This window comes from Artemia franciscana, chromosome 7, assembly GCF_032884065.1.
Source record: "Artemia franciscana chromosome 7, ASM3288406v1, whole genome shotgun sequence".
In the NCBI taxonomy this organism is placed as follows: domain Eukaryota; kingdom Metazoa; phylum Arthropoda; class Branchiopoda; order Anostraca; family Artemiidae; genus Artemia; species Artemia franciscana.
In genome coordinates this window covers 8,778,183-8,799,614 of record NC_088869.1, presented here as the reverse complement: position 1 = coordinate 8,799,614, position 21,432 = coordinate 8,778,183, and the positions used below count along the sequence as shown (strand labels likewise).

General features: G+C 35.7%; 2 protein-coding genes across 3 annotated transcripts in view; one reads left to right on the top strand and one right to left on the bottom strand.

Moving 5' to 3' along the window:
• Positions 1–21,432, top strand: part of LOC136028810 (uncharacterized) — an 83,981-nt gene that overhangs the window by 9,956 nt on the left and 52,593 nt on the right. The gene's annotated exons all lie outside the window — the stretch shown is intronic.
• LOC136028809 (uncharacterized) overlaps positions 991–21,432 on the bottom strand; it is a 30,948-nt gene continuing 10,506 nt past the window's right edge. For both annotated transcript variants that reach the window (XM_065706717.1, XM_065706715.1), the window contains exons 2-3: positions 16,533–16,869; positions 991–1,310 (exon numbers count right to left, since the gene is read on the bottom strand). In XM_065706717.1, coding sequence (XP_065562789.1) covers positions 1,030–1,310; positions 16,533–16,869 — 618 coding nt within the window. In that variant the 3' untranslated portion in view covers positions 991–1,029. The remainder of the gene's footprint in view (positions 1,311–16,532; positions 16,870–21,432) is intronic.

Sequence of the window (21,432 nt, the reverse complement as noted above, 5' to 3'; positions counted from 1 at the left end):
CGTCAGTACCTCGTTCTTTACACTAAAGCTTAACTTTTGTCCCAATTCATTAAGAATGACCCCTGAATCGCAAAAGCCGTAGAATAAATAGTTGAAATTACTAAAAATACTTTAGCGCATAGAGCGGGGTATTAGGAAGAAGTGAGCCCCTCATGTGGGTAATAATTTCTGTTCGTTTAAGTTTTAATGCTGCTCCTTACTTCCAGCTGAAAAAAAACTTTTTCATGTTTATTTTTTCATTGTTTTTTTAAATAATGCTAGTAAATCCTGCGCTTCCTTCATGGGAATTTTCTTCCACTATGACAAATTCATCGACGGAAAGTTCCCCCAGCCTATCCCCCTCTTCTCAACCCCCCCCCCCCCCCAACCAAAAAATCCTCCTGAAAACGCCTGTACACTTCCCAATAACCATTACTATATGTAAGCACTGGTCAAAGTTTGTAACTTGTAGCCCCTCCCACTGGGACTGTGGGGGAGTAAGTCGTCCCCAAAGACATAGTTATAAGGTTTTTCGACTACGCTGAATAAAATGGCAATCTCAGAATTTTGATTTGTTGACTTTGGGAAAATAATTAGCGTGGGAGGGGGCCTAGAGGCCCTCCAATTTTTTTGGTCACTTAAAAAGGGCACTAGAACTTTTCATTTTCGTTAGAATGAGCCCTCTCGCAAGATTCTAGGATCACAGATAACAACAGCCAGACACTCACTCAGAAAATAGGTGAGTCACCACTTTACAAATCTTGCGATTATCTACAAATTGACATTTTCAGAGTAAATCACTTATTTTAGTGTTTTTTTCAACTCTATTATTTCAACTCCTCCTCCAAAATTTCAGGCCTTCTTACCCCTACCCCCCAAAAAAATTATGTGCCTTTTGCAGTCCTCTCCCTTTTGCATCTCCTTTCCCTTGCAGTAAGAGTCGATTTTGGATTTTGCAGTTACTATTGCTCCTATACTGAAAATACTTTCTTCATAAATATATGTAATACATTAAATATGTGAATATTTATTGTAAAGTTAAATAATAAATTAGACAATAAGAGCATATATTTTTGGCGGTAAATGTCTGTTCGGGTAGTGCCTACTTGGTGTCAAGTCTTCTTTAAACTTTGTTAAAGGACCTGTAGGCACTGACTTCATTGATGGCAAATGTGGAATGAACTGAACCCCTCGTAAGTCTGGATTTCCTGAAAAAACAACGACATTGCCACTTCTTGGCCTGTATGCAATTGGAACACTTGCTGCGTTTATTACTCCAAGAATTTTGCTTTTTCCTGGTGGTTTCTTAGCCGCAAGTCGTGAAAGAGCGTCTGAAAAAATAAAGCAGATTAGTTAAATAGTTCGTGGTAGCGAACTGCAGTAAGGAGCGACCCGGCTCAATAGAAACCGAAACTCTAAAAAATGGAATTTTGATACCAATAGGTACATCAAAAGAATTATATTTTTACGCTAGTTCTAAATATATAAGTTTCATCAAGTTTAGTTTTACCCATCAAAAGTTACGAACCTGAGAAAATTTGCCTTATTTTGGAAAATAGGGGAAACACCCCCTAAAAATCATAAAAAACAAGTAATATATTTCATATTTTTTTTTTGCTTTTTCCTGGTGGTTTCTTAGGCGCAAGTCGTGAAAGAGCATTTAAATAAAAATTTACTCTCTCTCTCTCTCTCTCTTATAATACTAATCTTATCAACCGTTGGTTGGATATTTATTCATTCAGTTTTGCTATGTGTTAATGTGCTTTCTATTCAGTTTTCTAAAAATTTTGGTGTTAAGCCATTGTGTATTTTGTAAGGCAATCGCTTTAACTCCTTTTCAATTTATTGGTCTTTGTTTCTGCTGTTGGTTTTTTGTCCTTTTTTTGATTCTGATGTGGGAATTCGGATAAAAAAAAATTTCGAAATAAATATCTTGTCTTCTCAGCTTGAAACCTTTGGAAATAGTGCCATACGGAATTATGAGGCATATTCCCTTTCGCTGAACAATTTACAAAAAATATTTCCCTAAACGAAACCCTCCAAGTTACACAAATGATAGCCTAAGACAGACCTTGTTCACCAAATGACAAACTCGTTTATGCTTAGTTTGATTGGCTCTGTTCAGCTATTAAATAAATAAAAAAACAAGTTTTTTTTAACTGAAAGCAAGGAGCAACATTAAAACTTAAAATAAATAAAAATTACTCCGTGTATGAAAGGGGCTGTTCCCTCCTCAACCCCCTGCTCTTTACTCTAAAGTTTGACTTTTTCTCTCAACTCAACTTTTTAAAAAAGTAAAAAACTTTAGCGGAAAGAGCGGGGCGTTGAGGAGGGAACAGCCCCTTTCATATACGGAGTAATTTCTGTTCGTTTTAAGTTTTAATGTCACTCCTTACTTTCAGTTAAAAAAACGTGTTTTTTTATTTAATTCTTGAACGTTTTTGAATTAATGCATGGTTTGATTTTGGCTCTCCATACATGAATAATTAAAGCGAAACTTGCATATTAATTTATTTGTTTGGCTAAATGGCTTTCTCATAGTTCTGATCGGACGATTTTGAGAAAAAAAGAGCGGGAGAGTAGGCCTAGTTACCCTCCAATTTTTTTGTTATTAAAAAAGCAACTGGAACTTTTAATTTTTTACGGACGTTTTTATTAGTAAAAATATACGTAACTTACGAATTAACTTAGGTAACTAACTTCTATATTCGTATGTTTTCATTACGTATATGAGGGGGTTCACCCCCTCGTCAATACATCGCTCTTTACACTAAAGCTTAAATTTTGTCCCAATTCCTTGAGAATGACCCCTGAACCACAAAGACCGTAGAATAAATAGTTGAAATTAATAAAATTACTTTAGCGTAAAGAGCGAGGTATTAGGAGGAGGTGAACCCCTAATATGTGCAATAATTTCTGTTTGTTTTAAGTTTTAATGCTGCTCCTTACTTTCAGTTGAAAAAACTTTTTCATATTTATTTTTTCATTGTTTTAAAAAAAAATACTAAGAAATCCTGCGCCCCCTTCATGGAAATTCTCTTCCCCCATGACAAATTCCCCCCACATAACCCTCTCCTCAGCCCCTCTTCTACAACCAAAAAAATTCCCCTGAAAGCGTCTATACACTTCCCAGTAGCAATTACTATATGTAAATACAGGTCAAAGTTTGTAATTTGCCGCCCCTGCCACGGGGACTCTGGGGGAATAAGTCGTTCTCAGAGACATAGTTATTACGTTTTTGGACTCTGCTGAATATAATGGCTATCTCAGAATTTCGATCCGGTGACTTTGGGAAAAAATGAACGTGGGAGGGGGCCTTGGTGCCCTCCAATTTTTTGGTCACTTAAAAATGCCACTAGTACTTTTAATTTCCGTTAGAATGAGCCCTTTCGCGACATTCTAGGACCATTGGGTCGATACTATCACCCCTGGGGAAAAAAACAACAAATAAACACACATTATTATTTTGGACAAGGGGACAAGCCAGCAGTCCCAAATTGTCAGTGCCAAATGAGTTGCAACCAACAAGGAACAATAGCCAAACACCAAAGTTTCCATGAAATTATTTTGCGAAATTATTTTGAAAGTTTCCAATTATTTTGCCACAGACAGAGGTTTGTATTTTGGCAGAATTATCATTTATACTCGTTAGCATAAGTTCTGTCAAATCTTTAGCATTAGCATAAGGTTCTGTCAAATCTTAGTTGACGCATATTATGCGTCAACTAAGTTTAAATCAACAGTTTAAATAACTGTTTTTTTCTGATTTTAAATGACTGTTTAAGGTCAATCTCCTAGGTTGAAAGCTAATTCTATTAAGATAGCATTGAAATACGTACCGAGATTTCCTCCTTTCTCATTGGCTTAATTGCTCTCTTGAGGGTTGTACCAGAATATTTAAACTCTGTTGACTTAATTGAGATATTACGACCGGATTTAAAGGGAATTTAAATTTTTCACATGTCTAATTGGTAACAGCTGACCATTGGAATTTGGTTGGTTACAAGTCAGATAACGGTTTAGCATTTGAATTTTCACAATGGGCAGAAAAAAAAACGAGAACAAATAAGGGACAGGAAAACCTGAGACATTGGTAAGTTCTATCTCAACGTTATAGTAGAATATATTACTTTTATTCATGGACAAGTTACATTTTCAAACAGTTCGTGGTAACAAACTGCAGTAAGGAGCTACCAGGCTCAATAGTAACCAAAACTCTAAAAACCGAAGTTTTGGTACAAATAGTTACATCAAAAGAATTGCATTTTAATGCTAATTTTAAATATATAAGTTTCATCAAGTTTAGTCTTACCGGTCAAAGGTTACGAGCCTGAGAAACTGTGCCTTATTTTAGAAAATAGGTGGAAATACCCTCTAAAAGTCACTGAATCTTAACAAAATTACACCATCAGAGTCAGCGTATCCGACAACCCTACTGTAGAAGTTTCAAGCCCCTATCATAAAAAAGGTGGAATTTTGTATTTTTGCCAGAAGACAGATAACGGCTACGTACTTTTTAGTTTTTTTTGTTGTTGTTTTTTCCTCAGGGGTGATCGTATCGACCTAGTTGTCCTAGTATGTCGCAAGAGGGTTCATTCTAACGTAAATTAAAAGTTCTAGTGTCCTTTTTAAGTGCCCAAAAAATTGGAGGGCACCGAGGCCCCCTCCAACGCACATTTTTCTCCAAGGTCACCGGATCAAAATTTTGAGATAGCCATTCTGTTTAATTTAGTCAAAAACCTAATAACTATGTCTTTGGGGATGACTAAATCTACCACAGCTCCCGGAGGAGGGGTGGCAACTTATAAGCTTTGACCATTGTTTACACATAGTAGTTGTTAATTATGAATCGTACAGACGTTTTCAGGGGGACTTTTTGTGTTGGGGTTAGGGTGGGTCGGGGGGGGGGCAGGTTACGTGGGAGGATCTTTCCATGGAGCAATTTTTCATAAGGGAAGATAATTTCCATGAAGGGGTCGCAGGACTTTCTAGCATCATTTAAAAAAAGGCAATGAGAATTTTTTTTTCAACTGGAAGTAATGATAAACATTAAAACTTAAAAACGAACATAAAATATTACTTATATAAGGGGGTTCGTCTCTTCCACAATACTTTGCTCTTTACGCTAAAGTATTTTTAGTAACTCTAACTAGTTATTCTATGGCCTTTGTGATTCAACGGTCATTCTGAAAGATTTGGGACAAAATTCAAGCTTTAGTGTAAAGAACGAGGTATTGACGAGGGGGCAAACCCCCTCATATACGTAATAAAAATACACAAATATATAAGTTCGTTACATAAGTTAATTCGTAAGGTACGTATGTTTGTTACTAACAAAAACGTTTGTAAAAAAAATAAAACAAATCTAGTTGTCTTTTTAAGCAACCAAAAATTGGGAGGTAACTAGGCCTCCTCTCCCACCCCCCTTTTTTTAGCGAAGTCGTCCGATCAAAACTATGAGAAAGCCATTTAGCTTGTAATTAACATAAAAATTGCTTCTCCAGACTAAACATCCGTATGATATATGGGTAGATTATTGCAAAATATATCGTGCGAAGAATACTTTCTGCCAGAATATGCTTCAATCTTTTGAGGATGCCAACTCCACGTGCAACTTTGGTGGAGATAATGTCGCTATGATGCTTCTACGATAGATTAGAAGCATTATGGAAACCGAGGTACCGCAGTGAAATAACTTGTAAAATAGGCTTTTCACCAAATAGAACTTTACTACTTACATCAACAGAATCACCCACTCTACAGAATGTCAGTAAAAAATTTTCTTTACATTCATACACAGCAAACTTACACTTGTAAACATCTCTAATCTTTTGAGAGTAGTACGAGCTTTTGCTATCAAATTATCTGCGGATTTTGGAAATTTTGTTAGCAATAATGTTAGTAATGTATGCATCCTTTAGATAAACGCGCATCATGTTCACGTAAACTAAATAAAGTAAAGGGCCCAGTACAGACATTTTGCTATTTATAATGTTAGATATTGTCGTATGAGTGTCTACACCAGGAAACTACTTTACCCCATGAAATACAAGGCTATCAAGCATGGACTCTTGATCATAATTAAATGAAAAAAAACTAGTTTTTTTAATTGTAAGTAAGGAGTGACATTAAAACTTAAAACGAACAGAAATTACTCCGTATATGAAATGGGTTGTCCCCTCTTCAACGTCTCCCTCTTTACGCTAAAGTTTGACTCTTTGCCACAATTCTACTTTTTAAAACAATTAAAAGCTTTAGCGCAAAGAGCGAGGCGTTGAAGAGGGGACAACCCATTACATATACCGAGTAATTTCTGTTCGTTTTAAGTTTTAATGTCGCTCCTTACTTACAGTTAAAAAAACTAGTTTTTTTTTCATTTAATTTCTGAACGTTTTTGAATTAATGCATGTTTGATTTTGGCTCTCCACCATAGGACTTGTCCAATCTTATTGAATTTTTTGTATTGAATCAGATTGACAGATTATTAGAATGAAATTTGCATATTAATTTCTTTTTGGCTAAATGGCTTTCTCTTAGTTTTGATCAGACGATTTTGAGAAATAAGGGGTGGGGAAGGAGGCCTAGTTGCCCTCCAATTTTTCGGTTATATAAAAAGACAACTATAACTTTTAATTTTTAACTAACGTTTCTATTAGTAAAAAATATACGTAACTTAAGAATTAACTTACGTAACAAACTTTTATATTCTTATATTTTTATTATGTATATAAGGGGGTTTGTACCCTCGTTAATGCCTCGCTCTTTACACTAAATCGTAAGTTTTGTCTCAATTCTTTAAGAATGACCCCTGAATCAGAAAGGCCATAGAGTAAATAGTTGAAATTACTAAAAATACTTTAGCATAAAAAGCGAGGTATTCATCTCCTCCTAAATACCTCGCTATTTATGCTAAAGTATATTTAGAGCCCCTCTTATGCGTAATAATCTCAGTTCGTTTTAAGCTTCAATGCTACTCCTTACTTTCTCCTTAATTGAAAAAACTTTTTCATGTTTATTTTTTCATTGTTGTTTTTATAGTAGTTTTAGAAAATCCTGCGCCCTTTTCATTGAATTTCTCTTCCCCCACGACATATTTCTCCAAGGAAAGATTTACCCGCATAGCCCCCTCCCCTCAGCCCCACCCCCAAAACCAAAAAAAATCCCCCTGAAAATGTCTCTACACTTCCCAATAGGATTATTAAATGTAAACACTGGTCAAAGTTTGTAACTTGCAGCCCCTCCCCCAGGGACTGTGGGGGAGTAAGTCATTCCCAAAGACATAGTTATTATGGTTTTATACTATGCGGAACAAAATGGCTATCTCAAAATTTTGATCCGTTGACTTTGGAGAAAAAATTAGCTTGGGAGGGGGCCTATGTGCCCTCCAATTTTTTGGTCACTTAAAAAGGGCACTAGAACTTTTCATTTCCGTTAGAATGAGCCCTCTTGCAACATTCTAGGACCACTTGGTCGATACGATGACCCCTGAAAAAAAAAAAAATAAACACGCACCCGTGATTTGTCTTCTGGCAAAAAATACGAAATTCCACATTTTTGTAGATAGGAGCTTGAAATTTTTGCTATAGCGTTCTCTGATACGCCGAATGCGATGGTGTGATTTTCGTTAAGATTCTATGACTTTTACGGGGTGTTTTCAGCTATTTTCCAAAATAAAGCAAATTTTCTCAGGCTCGTAACTTTTGATGACAAAGACTAAAGTTGATGAAACTTATATATTTAAAATCAGCATGAAAATCCGATTCTTTTGATGTATATTTTAGCATCAAAATTCTGTTTTTTAGAGTTTTGTTTATTATTGAGCCAAGTCGCTCCGTTACCACGAACTGTTTGATTATCATGCTTTTTTTCTATTCGACCAATTTTCTCCTCCAAATTTTCAATTTGAAATCTCAGACAACCTAGTAGAGCCTGCTCAATTTTTGCAAACTTTGGATTAAACTCGAGCGTGATTGAATCATAAACCTGGCTGATTATCAGTTCAGTACCTTCTTTGTTCAATGAATTTGGGTCATTGAACTTTTCAGTAACTGAAAGTAAACGAAAGTAAGGAGCAGCATTAAAACTTAAAACGAACAGAAATTACTCCGTATATGAAAGAGGCTTTTCCCCCTCAACGCCCCGCTCTTTACGCTAAAGTTTGACTCTTCTCTTAACTCTATTTTAAAACAGTAAGAAACTTCAGCGTAAAGAGCGGGGCGTTGAGGAGGAAACGTTCCTTTCATATACGGAGTAATTTCTGTTCGTTTTAAGTTTTGTTGTTGCTCCTTACTTTCATTTAAAAAAACTTGTTTTTTTTATTTAATTTCTGGACGTTTTTGAATTAATGCATGTTTTGATCTTGGCTCTCCGCACATAAATAATTAAAACAAAATGTACATATTAATTAATTGCAATTAATCGGAAGATTTTGAGAAAAAGGAGCGAGGGAGGAGGCCTAGTTGCCCTCCAAGTTTTTGATTGCTTAAAAAAGCAACTAGAACTTTTATTTTTTTACAAACGTCTTCATTGGTAAAAAATATACGTAACTTACGAATTAACTTACGTAACGAACTTCTATATTAGTATGTTTTTATTGCGTATATTAGGGGGTTAAACCCTCGTCGATACCTCGCTCTTTACACTAAAGCTTAGATTTTGTCCCAATTCCTTAAGAATGACCTCTGAATCACAAAGGCCGTAGAATAAATAGTTGAAATTACTAAAAATACTTGAAGCGTAAATAGTGAGGTATAACGAGAAGGTAAACCCCTCATATGCGTAATAATTTTTGTTCGTTTTAAGTTTTAATGCTGCTCCTTTCTTTCAGTAGAAAAAAAATTTTCATATTTATTTTTTCGTTGTTTTTTCAAATAATGCTAGAAAATCCTGCGTCACCTTCATTGAAATTATCTTCCCCCATGAGAAGTTTCTCCATGGAAATATCCTCCCAAGTAACCCCCCCCCTCAACTCTCCCCCTAAACCCAAAAAAATCTCCCTGAAAACGTCTGTACACTTCCCAGTAACCATTACTATATGTAAACACAGGTCAAAGTTTGTGACTTGCAGCCCCTCCCACGGTGACTGCGGGGGAGTGAGTCGTCCCTAAAGACATAGTCATTAGGTTTTTCGACTATGGTAAATAAAATGGCTATCTCAGAATTTTGATCCGGAGACTTATGGGAAAAATGAGCGTGGGAGGGGGCCTAGGTGCCCTCCAATTTTTTTGTTCACTTAAAAAGGGCACTAGAACTTTTAATTTCCGTTGGAATGAGCCTTTTTGCGACAGTCTATGACCATTCAGTCGATAAGATCACCCCTGGAAAAAAAAACAAAAAAACAAACAAATAAACATGCATCCGTGATGTCTTCTGGCCAAAAAAAATGCGAAATTCCACATATTTGTAGATAGGAGCTTTAAACTTCTACAATAAGGTAACGGGAACAATAAGGTTCTACATTAAGATTCTATGACTTTTAGGGGGTGTTTTCCCCTATTTTCTAAAATGAGGCAAATTTTCACAGGCTCGTAACTTTCGATGAGTATCACTGGTCTTGATAAAACTTATATATTTAAAATCAGCAATAAAATGCGATTCTTTTGATGTAACTATTGGTATCAAAATTCCATTTTATAGAGTTTTGGTTGCTATTGAGCCGGGTCGCTTCTTACTACAGTTCGTTACCACGAACTGTTTGATTGGTTATATTTTCCAGCAGATGACTTTTTATTTTCTCCAGCTGGGCTTCAGTTGTAGCTAATTGTTCGTAAATCGGGGCGATACTTGAAGATGCCGAGTTAGAACATAATTTATCTCTTGCTTTCAGGGCTTAAAAGGTCTTAGAAAAAGTTTCGTAAATTTCTGTGGTATTAACAAGTTTTTGTGGCACTTTGTATTTTCGAAGTGACATATAGTGATCATAAATTCTGTCGGTCTGTCTGTCTGTCTTTCCCTGTTTTACTAGTTTAGGCACTTCCAGATAAGCTAGAACGATGAGATTTGGCAGGCGTATCAGGAACCAGACTAGATTAAATTAGAAATAGTCGTATCCCCAATTCGATCATCTGGGGGGAGTGGGGAGAAGGTTAATTCGAAAAAAAAGACCGGGATGAAACTTGGTGGTAAAAATGAGCCCAAAACCTAGATACGTGATTGACATATTCGGAACGGGTCCGCTCTCTTTGGAGAAGTTGGGGGGAGGGTTAATTCTGAAAAATGAGAAAAATCAGTACCAGACAAGATTAAATTAGAAATAGTCATTTATCCGATTCGACCGTCCGTGGGGGGGGGGGGAGTGGAGTGACGGTTAATTCGAAAAAATGAGGTGTTTTTAAGTTACGAAAGAGTGATCGAATTTTAATGAAATCTCATATTTAGAAGGATCTTGCAACTCAGATCTTTCATTTTAGATCTGGCTGAATCCAGTTTCATTGGGGAGAGTTTTTTTGGGGGGGGGATCAGAAATCTTGGAAAACGCTCAGAGTGGAGAGGTCAGAATGAAATTTGGTGGCAAGAATAAGCACACATCCAAGATACGTGACTGACATAACTGGACCGGATCCGCACTCTTTGGGAGAGTTGGGGGGATTAATTCGGAAAAATTAAAAATGAGGTATTTGTAATTTATGGACGGGTAATTAGATCTTATAAAACTTGATATTTAGAAGGATCTTGTGCTTCAGAACTCTTATTACAAATCCCAACTAGATCCAGTGAGAGTAGGCGGAGGTGGATGGGGAAACCGAAAATCTTGGAAAATGATTAGAGTCAAGAGATCGGGATGAAACTTGGTGGGTAGAATAAGCAAATATCGCAGATAAGCAATCGCTATCTTTGGGGGAGTTGGGGGGGGAGGGTTAACTCTGAAAAATTAGAAAAAATGAGCTATTTTTAACTTAGGAAAAAGTCATCAGATATCAATGAAATTTGATGTTTGGAAGGATATCGTGTCTCATAGCTCTTATTTTAAATTCCGACCGGATCTGGTGACATTGGGGGGAGTTGAAGGGGGAAACCAGAAATCATAGAAAACGCTTAGAGTGGGGGGATCGGAATGAAACTTGGTGGTAAAAATAATCTTAAGTCCTAGATATGAGATTGACGTAACTGGAACGGATCTGCTCTCTTCAGGGGAGTTGGGAGGAGGAGGGATAATTCTGAAAAATTAAAAAAATAAGGTGTTTTCAACTTACGAAAGAGAGATTGGATCTTATTGAAATTTGATATTTGGAAGGATATCATGTCTCGGAGTTCTTATTTTAAATCTCGACCGGATCCGGTGAAGAGGAAGTTTGGAGGAGACCTAAAATCTTGGAAAACGCTTCGAGTATAGGGGTCGGGATGAAACTTGGTGGTAAAAATAAGTACAAGTCCTAGAAACGGGATTGACATAGCCGGAACGGATCTGCTCTCTTTGGGGGAGTTGGGAGGGGGGGTGATTCTAAAAAATTAGACAAAATTAAGTATTTTAACTTATGAAAGAGTGATCGTACCTTAATGAAATTTCATATTTAGAAGGATCTCGAAACCCAGATCTCTCATTTTAAATCCCTACCAGATCCAGTGTCATTGGGGGGGGGGGCAGGAAATATTGGAAAACGCTTAAAGCGGAGAGATCAGGATGAAACTTGGTGGAAAGAATACGCACAAGTCCAAGATAGGTGACTGACATAACCGGATCGGATCCGCTCTCTTTGGTGGAGTTGGGGGAGGGGGGGGTAATTCGGTAAAATTAGAAAAAATGAGGTATTTGTAACTTGCGAACGGGTGTTCAGATCTTAATGAAATTTGATATCTAGAAGGATCTTGTGCTTTAAAACTCTCATTTTAAATCCCGACCAGATCCGATGACATTGAAGGGAGCTGGAGGGGGAAACTGGAATTCTTGGAAAACGTGAAAATCGAGGTATCTTACGAATGGGTGATCGGATCTTAATGAAACTTAATATGCAGAAGAATCTTATGTCTCAGATAATCCATTTTCAATTAGAATTGGATCCAAGGACATAGAGGGTTGGAGGGAAAAACAGAAACCTTGGAAACCGGAAATCTTGGAAAACGCTTAGAGTGGAGAGATCGAGATGAAACTTGATGGGAAGAATAAGCACAAGCTATAGATATGAGATTGACATTATTGGTACGGATCCGTTCTCTTTGGGGGAGCTGGAAGTTGTTAATTTGGGAAAATTAGAAAAATTGAGGTGTTTTTAACTCAAGAATGGGTGACCGGATCTTAAAAAAATTTGATAATTAGGAGAAACTCATGTCTCAGAGCTCTTCTTTCAAATCCCGACCAGATCTGTTGACATTGGAGGGGGGGTTTGGAGGGGGAAACCGTAAAACTTGGAAAACGCTTATAAACACAGTAGATACGTAATTGACGTAACCGGACTGGATCCGCTTTCTTTGGGGGAGTTAGGTGGTTTGGTTCAGCGCTTTGGTGAGTTTAGTGCTTCTGGACGTGCTAGGACGATGAAAATTGTTAGGTATGTCAGGGAGCTGCACTCTTTGACTCGTTACAGTTGTTTTCCCCGATTCGACCATCTGGGGGGTTAAAGGGAAAGGAAAAATTAGAAAAATTGAGGTATTTTTAACTTACGAGTGGGTGATCGGATCTTAATGAATTTTGATATTTAGAAGGACCTCTTGAATCAGAGCTCTTATTTTAAATCCCGACCGGCATTAAGCCTCTGATTTTCCTTTTAAAGCAATCTATTGATTCTTAGAATGTTACTACAGGTCATATCATATGAGCTCTTGGCTCCTCTTGACCTCGTCACAAGTGCGATATGAGCTCTTAGCTCTTGTTTCTGACGAATAGTATATAAATATAAGTAGTTTCAAAAATTTATTAAATACCCTTAGGGATTTCCTTCCTCCCTTACTTGTATTTATATTACTTGTATACCCCAGGGCAAGGGTGCCCAATGTTTATTATGTACCTTCACGAATATATTACTTTAAATGACATTAATTTAGTAGTATATGCATTACTCCGTAAAGCAAAGTATATGATTACCCCGGTTCCAAACCGGGGTAATCAATCATTTATGAACGAGCCTATAAATCGTCAACTGTATGAGATGATGGGGAAAAACCAAAATATTCCAAGATACGGCACTATTAGGAATGAAATGAGATCCCGTGGAACTAAAATGGACGAATATCCTACAACTTTAGATTAAAAAAAATAATGTTCGTATATTTTATAGGCCTACAATCGGCGTTTCTTAATTTTAAGAGCCACTAATGTTTAAAATAATGTGTTTTAAAGAATAACGTTCTTTTTAAAAATGATATTCATACATTTTATAGGGCTACAATCGATGTTTCTTTACTTTTAAAGGCCAATAATGTTTAAAATAATGTGTTTTTAAGAATAATATTCTTTTTAAGAATAATATTCTTTTTTAAAATAATGTTCATACATTTTATAGGCCTAAAATCAGTGTTTCTTTACTTTTAAAGGCCAATAATGTTTAAAATAATGTGTTTTTAAGGTTATTGTTCTTTTTAAAAATAACGTTCATACATTTTATAGGCGTACAATCGGTGTTTCTTTACTTTTAAAGGCCAATAATGATTAAAATAATGTGTTTTTAAGATAAATTTTCTTTTTAAAAATAAGGTTCATACATTTTATAGGTCTACAATCGGTGTTTCTTTACTTTTAAAGGCCAATAATATTTAAAATGATGTGTTTTTAAGAATAATGTTCTTTTTAAAAATAATGTTCATACATTTTATAGGCCTACAATCGGTGTTTCTTTACTTTTGAAGGCCAATAATGTTATCTGCTTTGTAACAGCTTTGTAACCTAAAAAATGCCAATTCGTATGAAGTGTTAAATATGATATTGCCTCAAGGTGTTGTTGCCAATTATACATGTTTTCAACTTCCTTTTAAATCTGGTCGCAATGCTAAGGAGATGTCAACATTCTTAATGATATTCTGGCAAACCCCTCAAGGAGTGGTCAAGCCAATGAGAAAGGAGGAAATTTTGAATACTAAGAATTATTGCTAAAAATCATTCCACATAACTACAAACTTGAGAATCTTTGGGATTATTTATCGGTATAAGATCTACAAAACGACACAAAAATCAAGGCTGTATGATTAGTACAACCCTTTTAAATAGTATAGGAAGAATATCTTAAATGACAAATTTTAAAGGAAACTGATGATAACAAAAAAAAAATTCACGGCCAAAAATTTTGAAATTTCGTGGCAAATCGAGAGGCTACTTTACAATTCTCTACGTCTTCTAAAATTAATCTTATTACTACTTTTAAAAATTAGAGGTGTCCCCAATAATTAATTTTTATGAAGCTCTAAAGAAAAAAAATGCAAATTTGTTCGGCCTATTCATGTTAAAGCTTTCAATGAAGCTACAGGAATTTTTTCATTAAAGAATCTGCTCGTGTCTGTTGTTAATACGCATTTCACTGCTATAGGAAAATAGCATTGGCTTCAAACCTCGGAGATTGACCTTAAATAACTCTGAGTTTAAATAACTGTTTTAATACAGTAAGTACAATAATGCACTATTGGGCCGACCGTGATTTGTCTTGTGGCAAAAATACAAAATTCCACATTTTTGTAGATAGGATCTTTAAACTTCTACTATTGGGTTCTCTAATACGCTGAATCTGATGGTGTGATTTTTGTTAAGATTATATGACTTTTAAGGGGTGTTTTCTCCTATTTTTTTAAAATAAGGCAAATTTTATCAGGCTCGTAACTTTTGATGGGTAAGTCTAAACTTGATGAAACTTATATATTTAAAATCAGCATTAAAATTCTATTTTTTTATGTAACTATTGTTATAAAAATTCTTTTTTTGGAGTTTCGGTTACTATTGAGCCGGATCACTCCTTACTACAGTTAGTTACCACGAACTATTTGATTAAATAAAAAAAAACAAGTTTTTTCCAATGAAAGTAAGGAGCAACATTAAAACTTAAAACGAACAGATTTTATTGCGTACATGAGGGGGTTCGTCCCCTCGTCAATACCTTTTGTCTTACTAAAGTTTGAAATTTGTTCCAGTTCTTTAAGAATGACCCCCGGAATCACAAAGGCCGTTTAATTTGAATAAATGGTTTAATTTGAAATCCGGTGCCCCCTTCAGGGATAATTTCTCCCCCCCTGAAAAATTCCTCCATAGAAAGATACTCCCACGTAACCCCCCCCCCCAACCCCTTCCCACCAGAAAAATCCCCCTGGACACGTCCGTTTACTTCCCAATAACCAATACTACATATAAGCGATAGGAAAAGTTTATAACTTGCAGCTACCAACCAATTTTTTGGCTACTTAAAAAAGGGCACAAGAACTATTAGTTGCCATTCGAATGAGCCCTCTTGCAACACTCTAGGACCACTGGGTCTATACGATCATCACGGGGAAAATAAAGACAAAAAAAGATAAATAAACGCGCATCCATGATCTTTCTTCTGGCAACAAAAAAAAATACAAAATTCCACATTCTTGCAGATAGGAACAGTAGGGTTCTCTGATACGCTGAATCTGATGGTGTGATATAAGATTCTATGAATCTTAGGGGGTATTTCCCCCTTATTTTGAAAATGAGGCACATATTCTCAGGCTCGTTATTTTTAATGAGTAGGACTAAACTCGATAAAACTTATATATTTAAAATCAGCATAAAAATCCAATTCTTTTGATGTATCTATTGGTATCCACGAAATGTTTGATACACAGGCTAGCAACCATGCCCACAGTACTTTAATCAATCAGGTGCAAAAATGCACTGGCTGCATAACCATTTGAAAACTTGCACCAAAGAGTACAGGTAACCTATAAGAGCGATAAGTGGAGCTAGTGTCGAAAAAACACCAAAGTCACCTAGCGTTTAGCGTTTCTTAACACTTTTCAAAAGGTGTAATTATTTTTTTTTTCATAAACATAATAAGAAGAAGAAACTGAAATCCAACACTTGTTGCTGAAATAACTTTGCCAATTGTACTCATTTGCCTTATTGTTACTCTGTCAAAAATTGTCAAGAAAAGAAAAGCGCTAGATGGTACTGGTGATTTTTTTTCGACACAAGCACCAGTTTCCACTGCTACAAGGTCCCATGCTCTTCGGTTGTCACCTGCAACATAGAGAATAATTATCAGGCTATTCACCACCAGCAGGAATTTATCGCTTGCATTTCAGACGCGGAGGGGGGGGGAGGGGGTTAACCCCTGCTCTGCTAAAAAGATACAATAAACTTGGAATAAAATAAAATTTGAATATTGTCAGAGTCAAGGCCCTTTCCAGGGGGGAGGGATGTTAGGGGGCTTAACCTCCCTCCCCCCCCGAAATTTTTGTCTGACTCGTAAAAAACATGAAAAATATAAACATATTTTGATGAGTTTTACACACACACCCCCCCAGAAAAATTCTGGATATGGCCCTGGTCAGAGTAAATGCTTATACATGTTGTTCGTCATTTTGTAAGCAAAATTACCGTCGTAATTATTTTTTCGTAAAAACCCATGAGCGAGTTAGTTGGGAAGTATAGTTCGAGATAAAAAGGAACTTACTTCGTTTTTTCCTTTTTGCATTTACCGTCGTTATGTGCACTGAATATAGACTACTTTCTGTGCCCTCTTCGATGAAAAAGCTCTTTTTCTCCTGTTCAAAGATCTCATTTTCTTGTGTAGACTGCAAATGTCTTTTTTCTTCGTTGAAAGGATTCATTTGTTTTTCAAAACTTTTTATAGGCACTTCAGAACTATTAGACAAAAAATTAATAACTGTAGTTGAACTTGTGTAATAAGAATATTCAGTCTCATATGAATCATGGCAGTGAGGGTAAACTACTGAGACGTAAAATATAAGGCCAAACACCGCAATGCTGACGAGCACGACCATCCAGGTCTGTAAAAAAAGAAACAGATATAAATATACTAATTAATATAATTAATTAATTAATTAATTATTAATCCAACACTTGATTAATTATATTAATTAATTAATATAAATATACTAAGAATGAGAATTAAGGCTTCGTCTAGATGTCTTTTTTCACGATCTGGAAAATAAGACCAACATAGCTTTCTATTGTTTATTTCCATTATCAAAACTACAGGAAATCTGTCAGAACGTTATTTGCGAGGAGGAGACAAGAATCAGCTTGACTCGGAAAGCAAATCCAGCCCGACGGTAAAAAGTACCTCTGGCTAGTATATTTTAGAGCTAAATTCAAATGCTTACGCTCAAAACTTTAAGTAAACTTCTAATTTTGACTTTGTTTTTCATTTTATAGTCAATGACATCAAGGAATGAGCAGTGACTTTGATATAAGCTGATGACAATAGAAGGGTGGTCAACTTAAAAAAAACTTGCTTTTTGAGTCATTATTCGTAACTAACTGGTATAATTTTCATCAGCTGAGGCTATATCCCAACTTAGTTTTCCACTGTATTTTTTCGACTGGTACTGGCAACTGAATATTCAAAAAAGAAAACCAATTCAAACAATCAACTTCATTTTCATCTTTTTTTTGTACTTCAGATTTTCTCTGGATAATGTTGTATAGAACAGTTTTTTTTTCTCAGACAGCGCAATTGAGCTTCATGAATTTTGCTTGCTAAAAACAAACTCATTCATAGCACTTGAATACTGCAGACGAAATAAAAATAACTTATAAATATTTTCCTTGTGATCATATATTAGTTTAATAGCATGATCACTCAATGGATATCGTGCAATAAACATCTGTAAACTGATTGTTTATAAACGTGGCAATACTGTCTTCCAACATGCAGAACTGTTATCACTAATAGCACTAATAGTATCACTAAAAGCACGTGTAATTTCCAACCTCGTTTCTTAACTACAGGATAGCTCAGTTAGACGCCTGTAACGGTCACTCTTTCGTGTCTTTTATGTCTTACTTTTTATCTCATTTCACTCCGCCGGAGCACCACCTTGGTAGTGTTCTGTTTTTTTTTGTTTTTTTTTTGCTCTCTCTCTTTTTTTTACCACTGATTTTCGTTTTAAAATCAGCATTAAAATGCGATTCTTTTTAAGCAGCTATTGATATCAAAATTCCGTTTTTTAGAGTTTTGGTTACTATTGAGCCGGGTCGCTCCTTACTACAGTTCGTTACCACGAAATGCTTGATACAAGAAAGTTGAGGAGATGGGAGGGACAGTACAGGTTGCAGAGGAAACTGCTAGTCAGTATTTGTGTCCTTTGACTTGAGTATTTCAACTTGAAGCTGAATCTATTTTGTTAGAGCTTTTTCTTTTATCATTTCCTAAAACAGTAAAAAAAAAGATTGATTTCAGCTAGAATTTGGCAAAAAGACTGATTTTACTGTGACTCAAGTTTGACTCTTTGCCACAATTCTACTTTTTAAAACAATTAAAAGCTTTAGCGTAAAGAGCGAGGGATTGCGGAGGGGACAACCCATTTCATATACGGAGTAATTTCTGTTCGTTTTAAGTTTTAATGTCACTCCTTACTGTCAGCTAAAAAAATTAGTTTTTTTTTATATTTAATCTTCAGTTAAGAAGGTGATCAAACTATCAACTGGACAAACAAATAATACGAAACAAATAATAACTAATCTTATAAAGCCATATTAGCAGCCTACATGGACTTAAAAGGGGATCTATATAGACTTAAAGGGGGATGTTGCAACTTTCAGAACATGTTAAATGGGATTTTGAACTAGGAAAAATGCAAAATGTGCATACTAATACAACTATTAACACTAGTGCAGCTGCTGCTACTACTACGACTACTACTATTACTTCGATGACTAATACTAGTACTACTGAAGCTAAGGGCATTACAGGGAAACTTTCTGAGAATGTTGAAAAGGATAGTGAACTAAATTAATACACACTAAGTTAATACGGTTTATTAAAAGGCCATAACAGCTATGCTCCATGAAGAGCTTAGGGTTATCAAGTTGAAACTTTCAGTACATGTTATGAGGGATATTGAACCAGTCAAAATGTTCTATTTGTATACTACCCCTGCTACTTCTAACAATAATACTATTAAGACAAAGGATATTAAGAAGACAGAAAATGTTGGGGAGATTTTAAATTAAATTGGAACACATTGTATGTATACAGGCTGTCAAATGGCTTTGTCAGCAGTATATTAAGAACGGCTTACAGTATTAGGTTGAAACTTTCAGAGCATGCTGAGGGGTATACTGAGTATGTTGAGGGATTCTTGGAGTGGCGTTAAGTTTTATTTTTATGAAATCATGAGGAGGTGTAAAACAAAATTAAACAATACTAAGTATGTCCAAATTTTCAAAAGGTCGTATGCTATTAAAAATTGCTAGAAAGTTTTCTCCAACATAGAAAATGGATTTTTATAGGAAGACCGTTTATTCTGAAGACCATAGTATAATCCACACTTTACTGAAAACAAAATACATTTAAATATTTTCAATTTTATAACTTTAATAAATCTAAAATTACTAAGATATTAAGGAATAAGTATCGGTATATGTATCAATGTCAATGCACATTAACTTGTTTATTTTGTTCAATAATCTTGGTTATACAGTATTTCATTTATTTACTTTTTTTTAATATCATGCGACCAAAATTTTTAACTTTATATTCTAAGCAGTTCCTGAAATATTTCCAGTAAAGTGCAGAAGCTTGGACTTAATGCCCTAAGCTGTTCCTGAAATTGGTTATACACCTTTTGACATCCATCCGCAAGGTATGTTCCGATTGAGTTCAACATCTCCCTCTACATTCTGAAATCTTAACCTTAAAACCCTTAGTGTTTGGCTCCTTGCCCTAATAACCAGATAAATGTCCTTGTTACATCTGTATAAACTACTTTTCAATTGCCCTTTAAGCGTATTAATTCTTCAAGTATAAATATGACCAAGAGAACACCTTGACGTATAGCATTTGACATTATTGACATTTATTGACATATAGCAATTTATGAATGAGTCATCAAATTAGCTTCCTGGACGCCGTCAAATTAGGTTTTAGATGGGCATTCCTTTGATACTGACCCGCGACAGAAGGAACTTTTTGTCTGTATTTTTGTTTTATAGATAGCTAAAAAAAAAGTCGAAAATAGTTGGAGAGCAGAGTTCAGAAAAGTCCAAGTGAGTTGTCAGTGTGACGCTTTGGTTAATAAAGGGTGAGCTATGTTGTCTAAGGCCGCTTTTTGTTATTCCCCTAGCCCGGTTAGGTTTGGGAAGAGATTTTTAGGCGAGTTCTTAAGAAATGTCGAGGGGTGGCACCTATATTTATGCTCCCATGGTATAAATATACATCTCCCTCTCCCTAGCAATTATAATTGCTAGTAGTAGTAGTAGTAAAGTAGTATCAATAGTAGTAGTATGTATATAAAGGCTTCTAATTAATTGATTGTCCACCTCAACATATCCTGGAAGTTTCAACCTAATACTCTAAGATGTTCGTGAGATATTGTTGATAGGGCCTTTTGACAATATGCCTGCAAAATGTGTTTTCATTTAGTTTAGCATTCCTCTCCTTGTATCCCAAAATTTTCACCTTGATACCATTAGCCTCAATAGTAGCAGTAATAGTAGTAGCAGTAGATTTAGGAGTGTTATGGACTCAGTTGGTTAGTTGAACATCTCCCTCGCCATACCCTGCTAGTTTTAACTGATACACCCTTTTGACAACACGCATACACATCGTGTGTTTTGTTCTTGTTCAACATCCCTCTTAACATTCCAGAAAATTTTACATTAATACCCTAAGCTGCTCCTGAGGTAAACGCCCTTTTGACAAGATACATTCGCATACCGTATTTTAATCAGGTACGGATCCAGAGGGGGTGCATCCCCCAAATTTTTGGCAAACTTGTTTGTTTTTCTCCCTAGCTTTTTTTTAAAAATAAACTTGTCAAATTTGCCAATTATTACCACCCTTGTCACATTGCCCCTCCTCCTCCAAGATTTTGCTCTAGATCTGTCCTTGATTTTAATTTAGTCTAACATTCCCTGACAGCTTCACCTTAATACCCTTCAACCTTTTGGAGACCTTAGATCAAACAAACCCACAACCTTTTCCCATAGAAAATCCCATATATGTGTCATTGGATAATTTAATTTCCTATAAAAATGTCCCAGACTGTATCCATGATTTATGTTCTAGTGGGGTTGTATTTTTTAGGGGAGAGGGGGGTAAAAATCATTTAAAAAGGGGAGTAATAATTTTTTATAAGCAAATTTGTTACTTATTTACCAGACAACACAAATTTCGGGAAGGGGGGAGTCAAACACAGCAGCCTTCCTGGGAACGGCCTTGCTTATTCCCTATAAGAAATCCTATACAGAAATATATATAACAGCATATTGTCTCGTAAAACAAAAGGCAAACTGCTTAACTTACAGCCCTTGCCCGGCAGGGGCTCTGGGGGTCGGAGCAAAGCAACTGGCCCTTTCCCTAACGCTTAACAAAATGATTTTCTAAA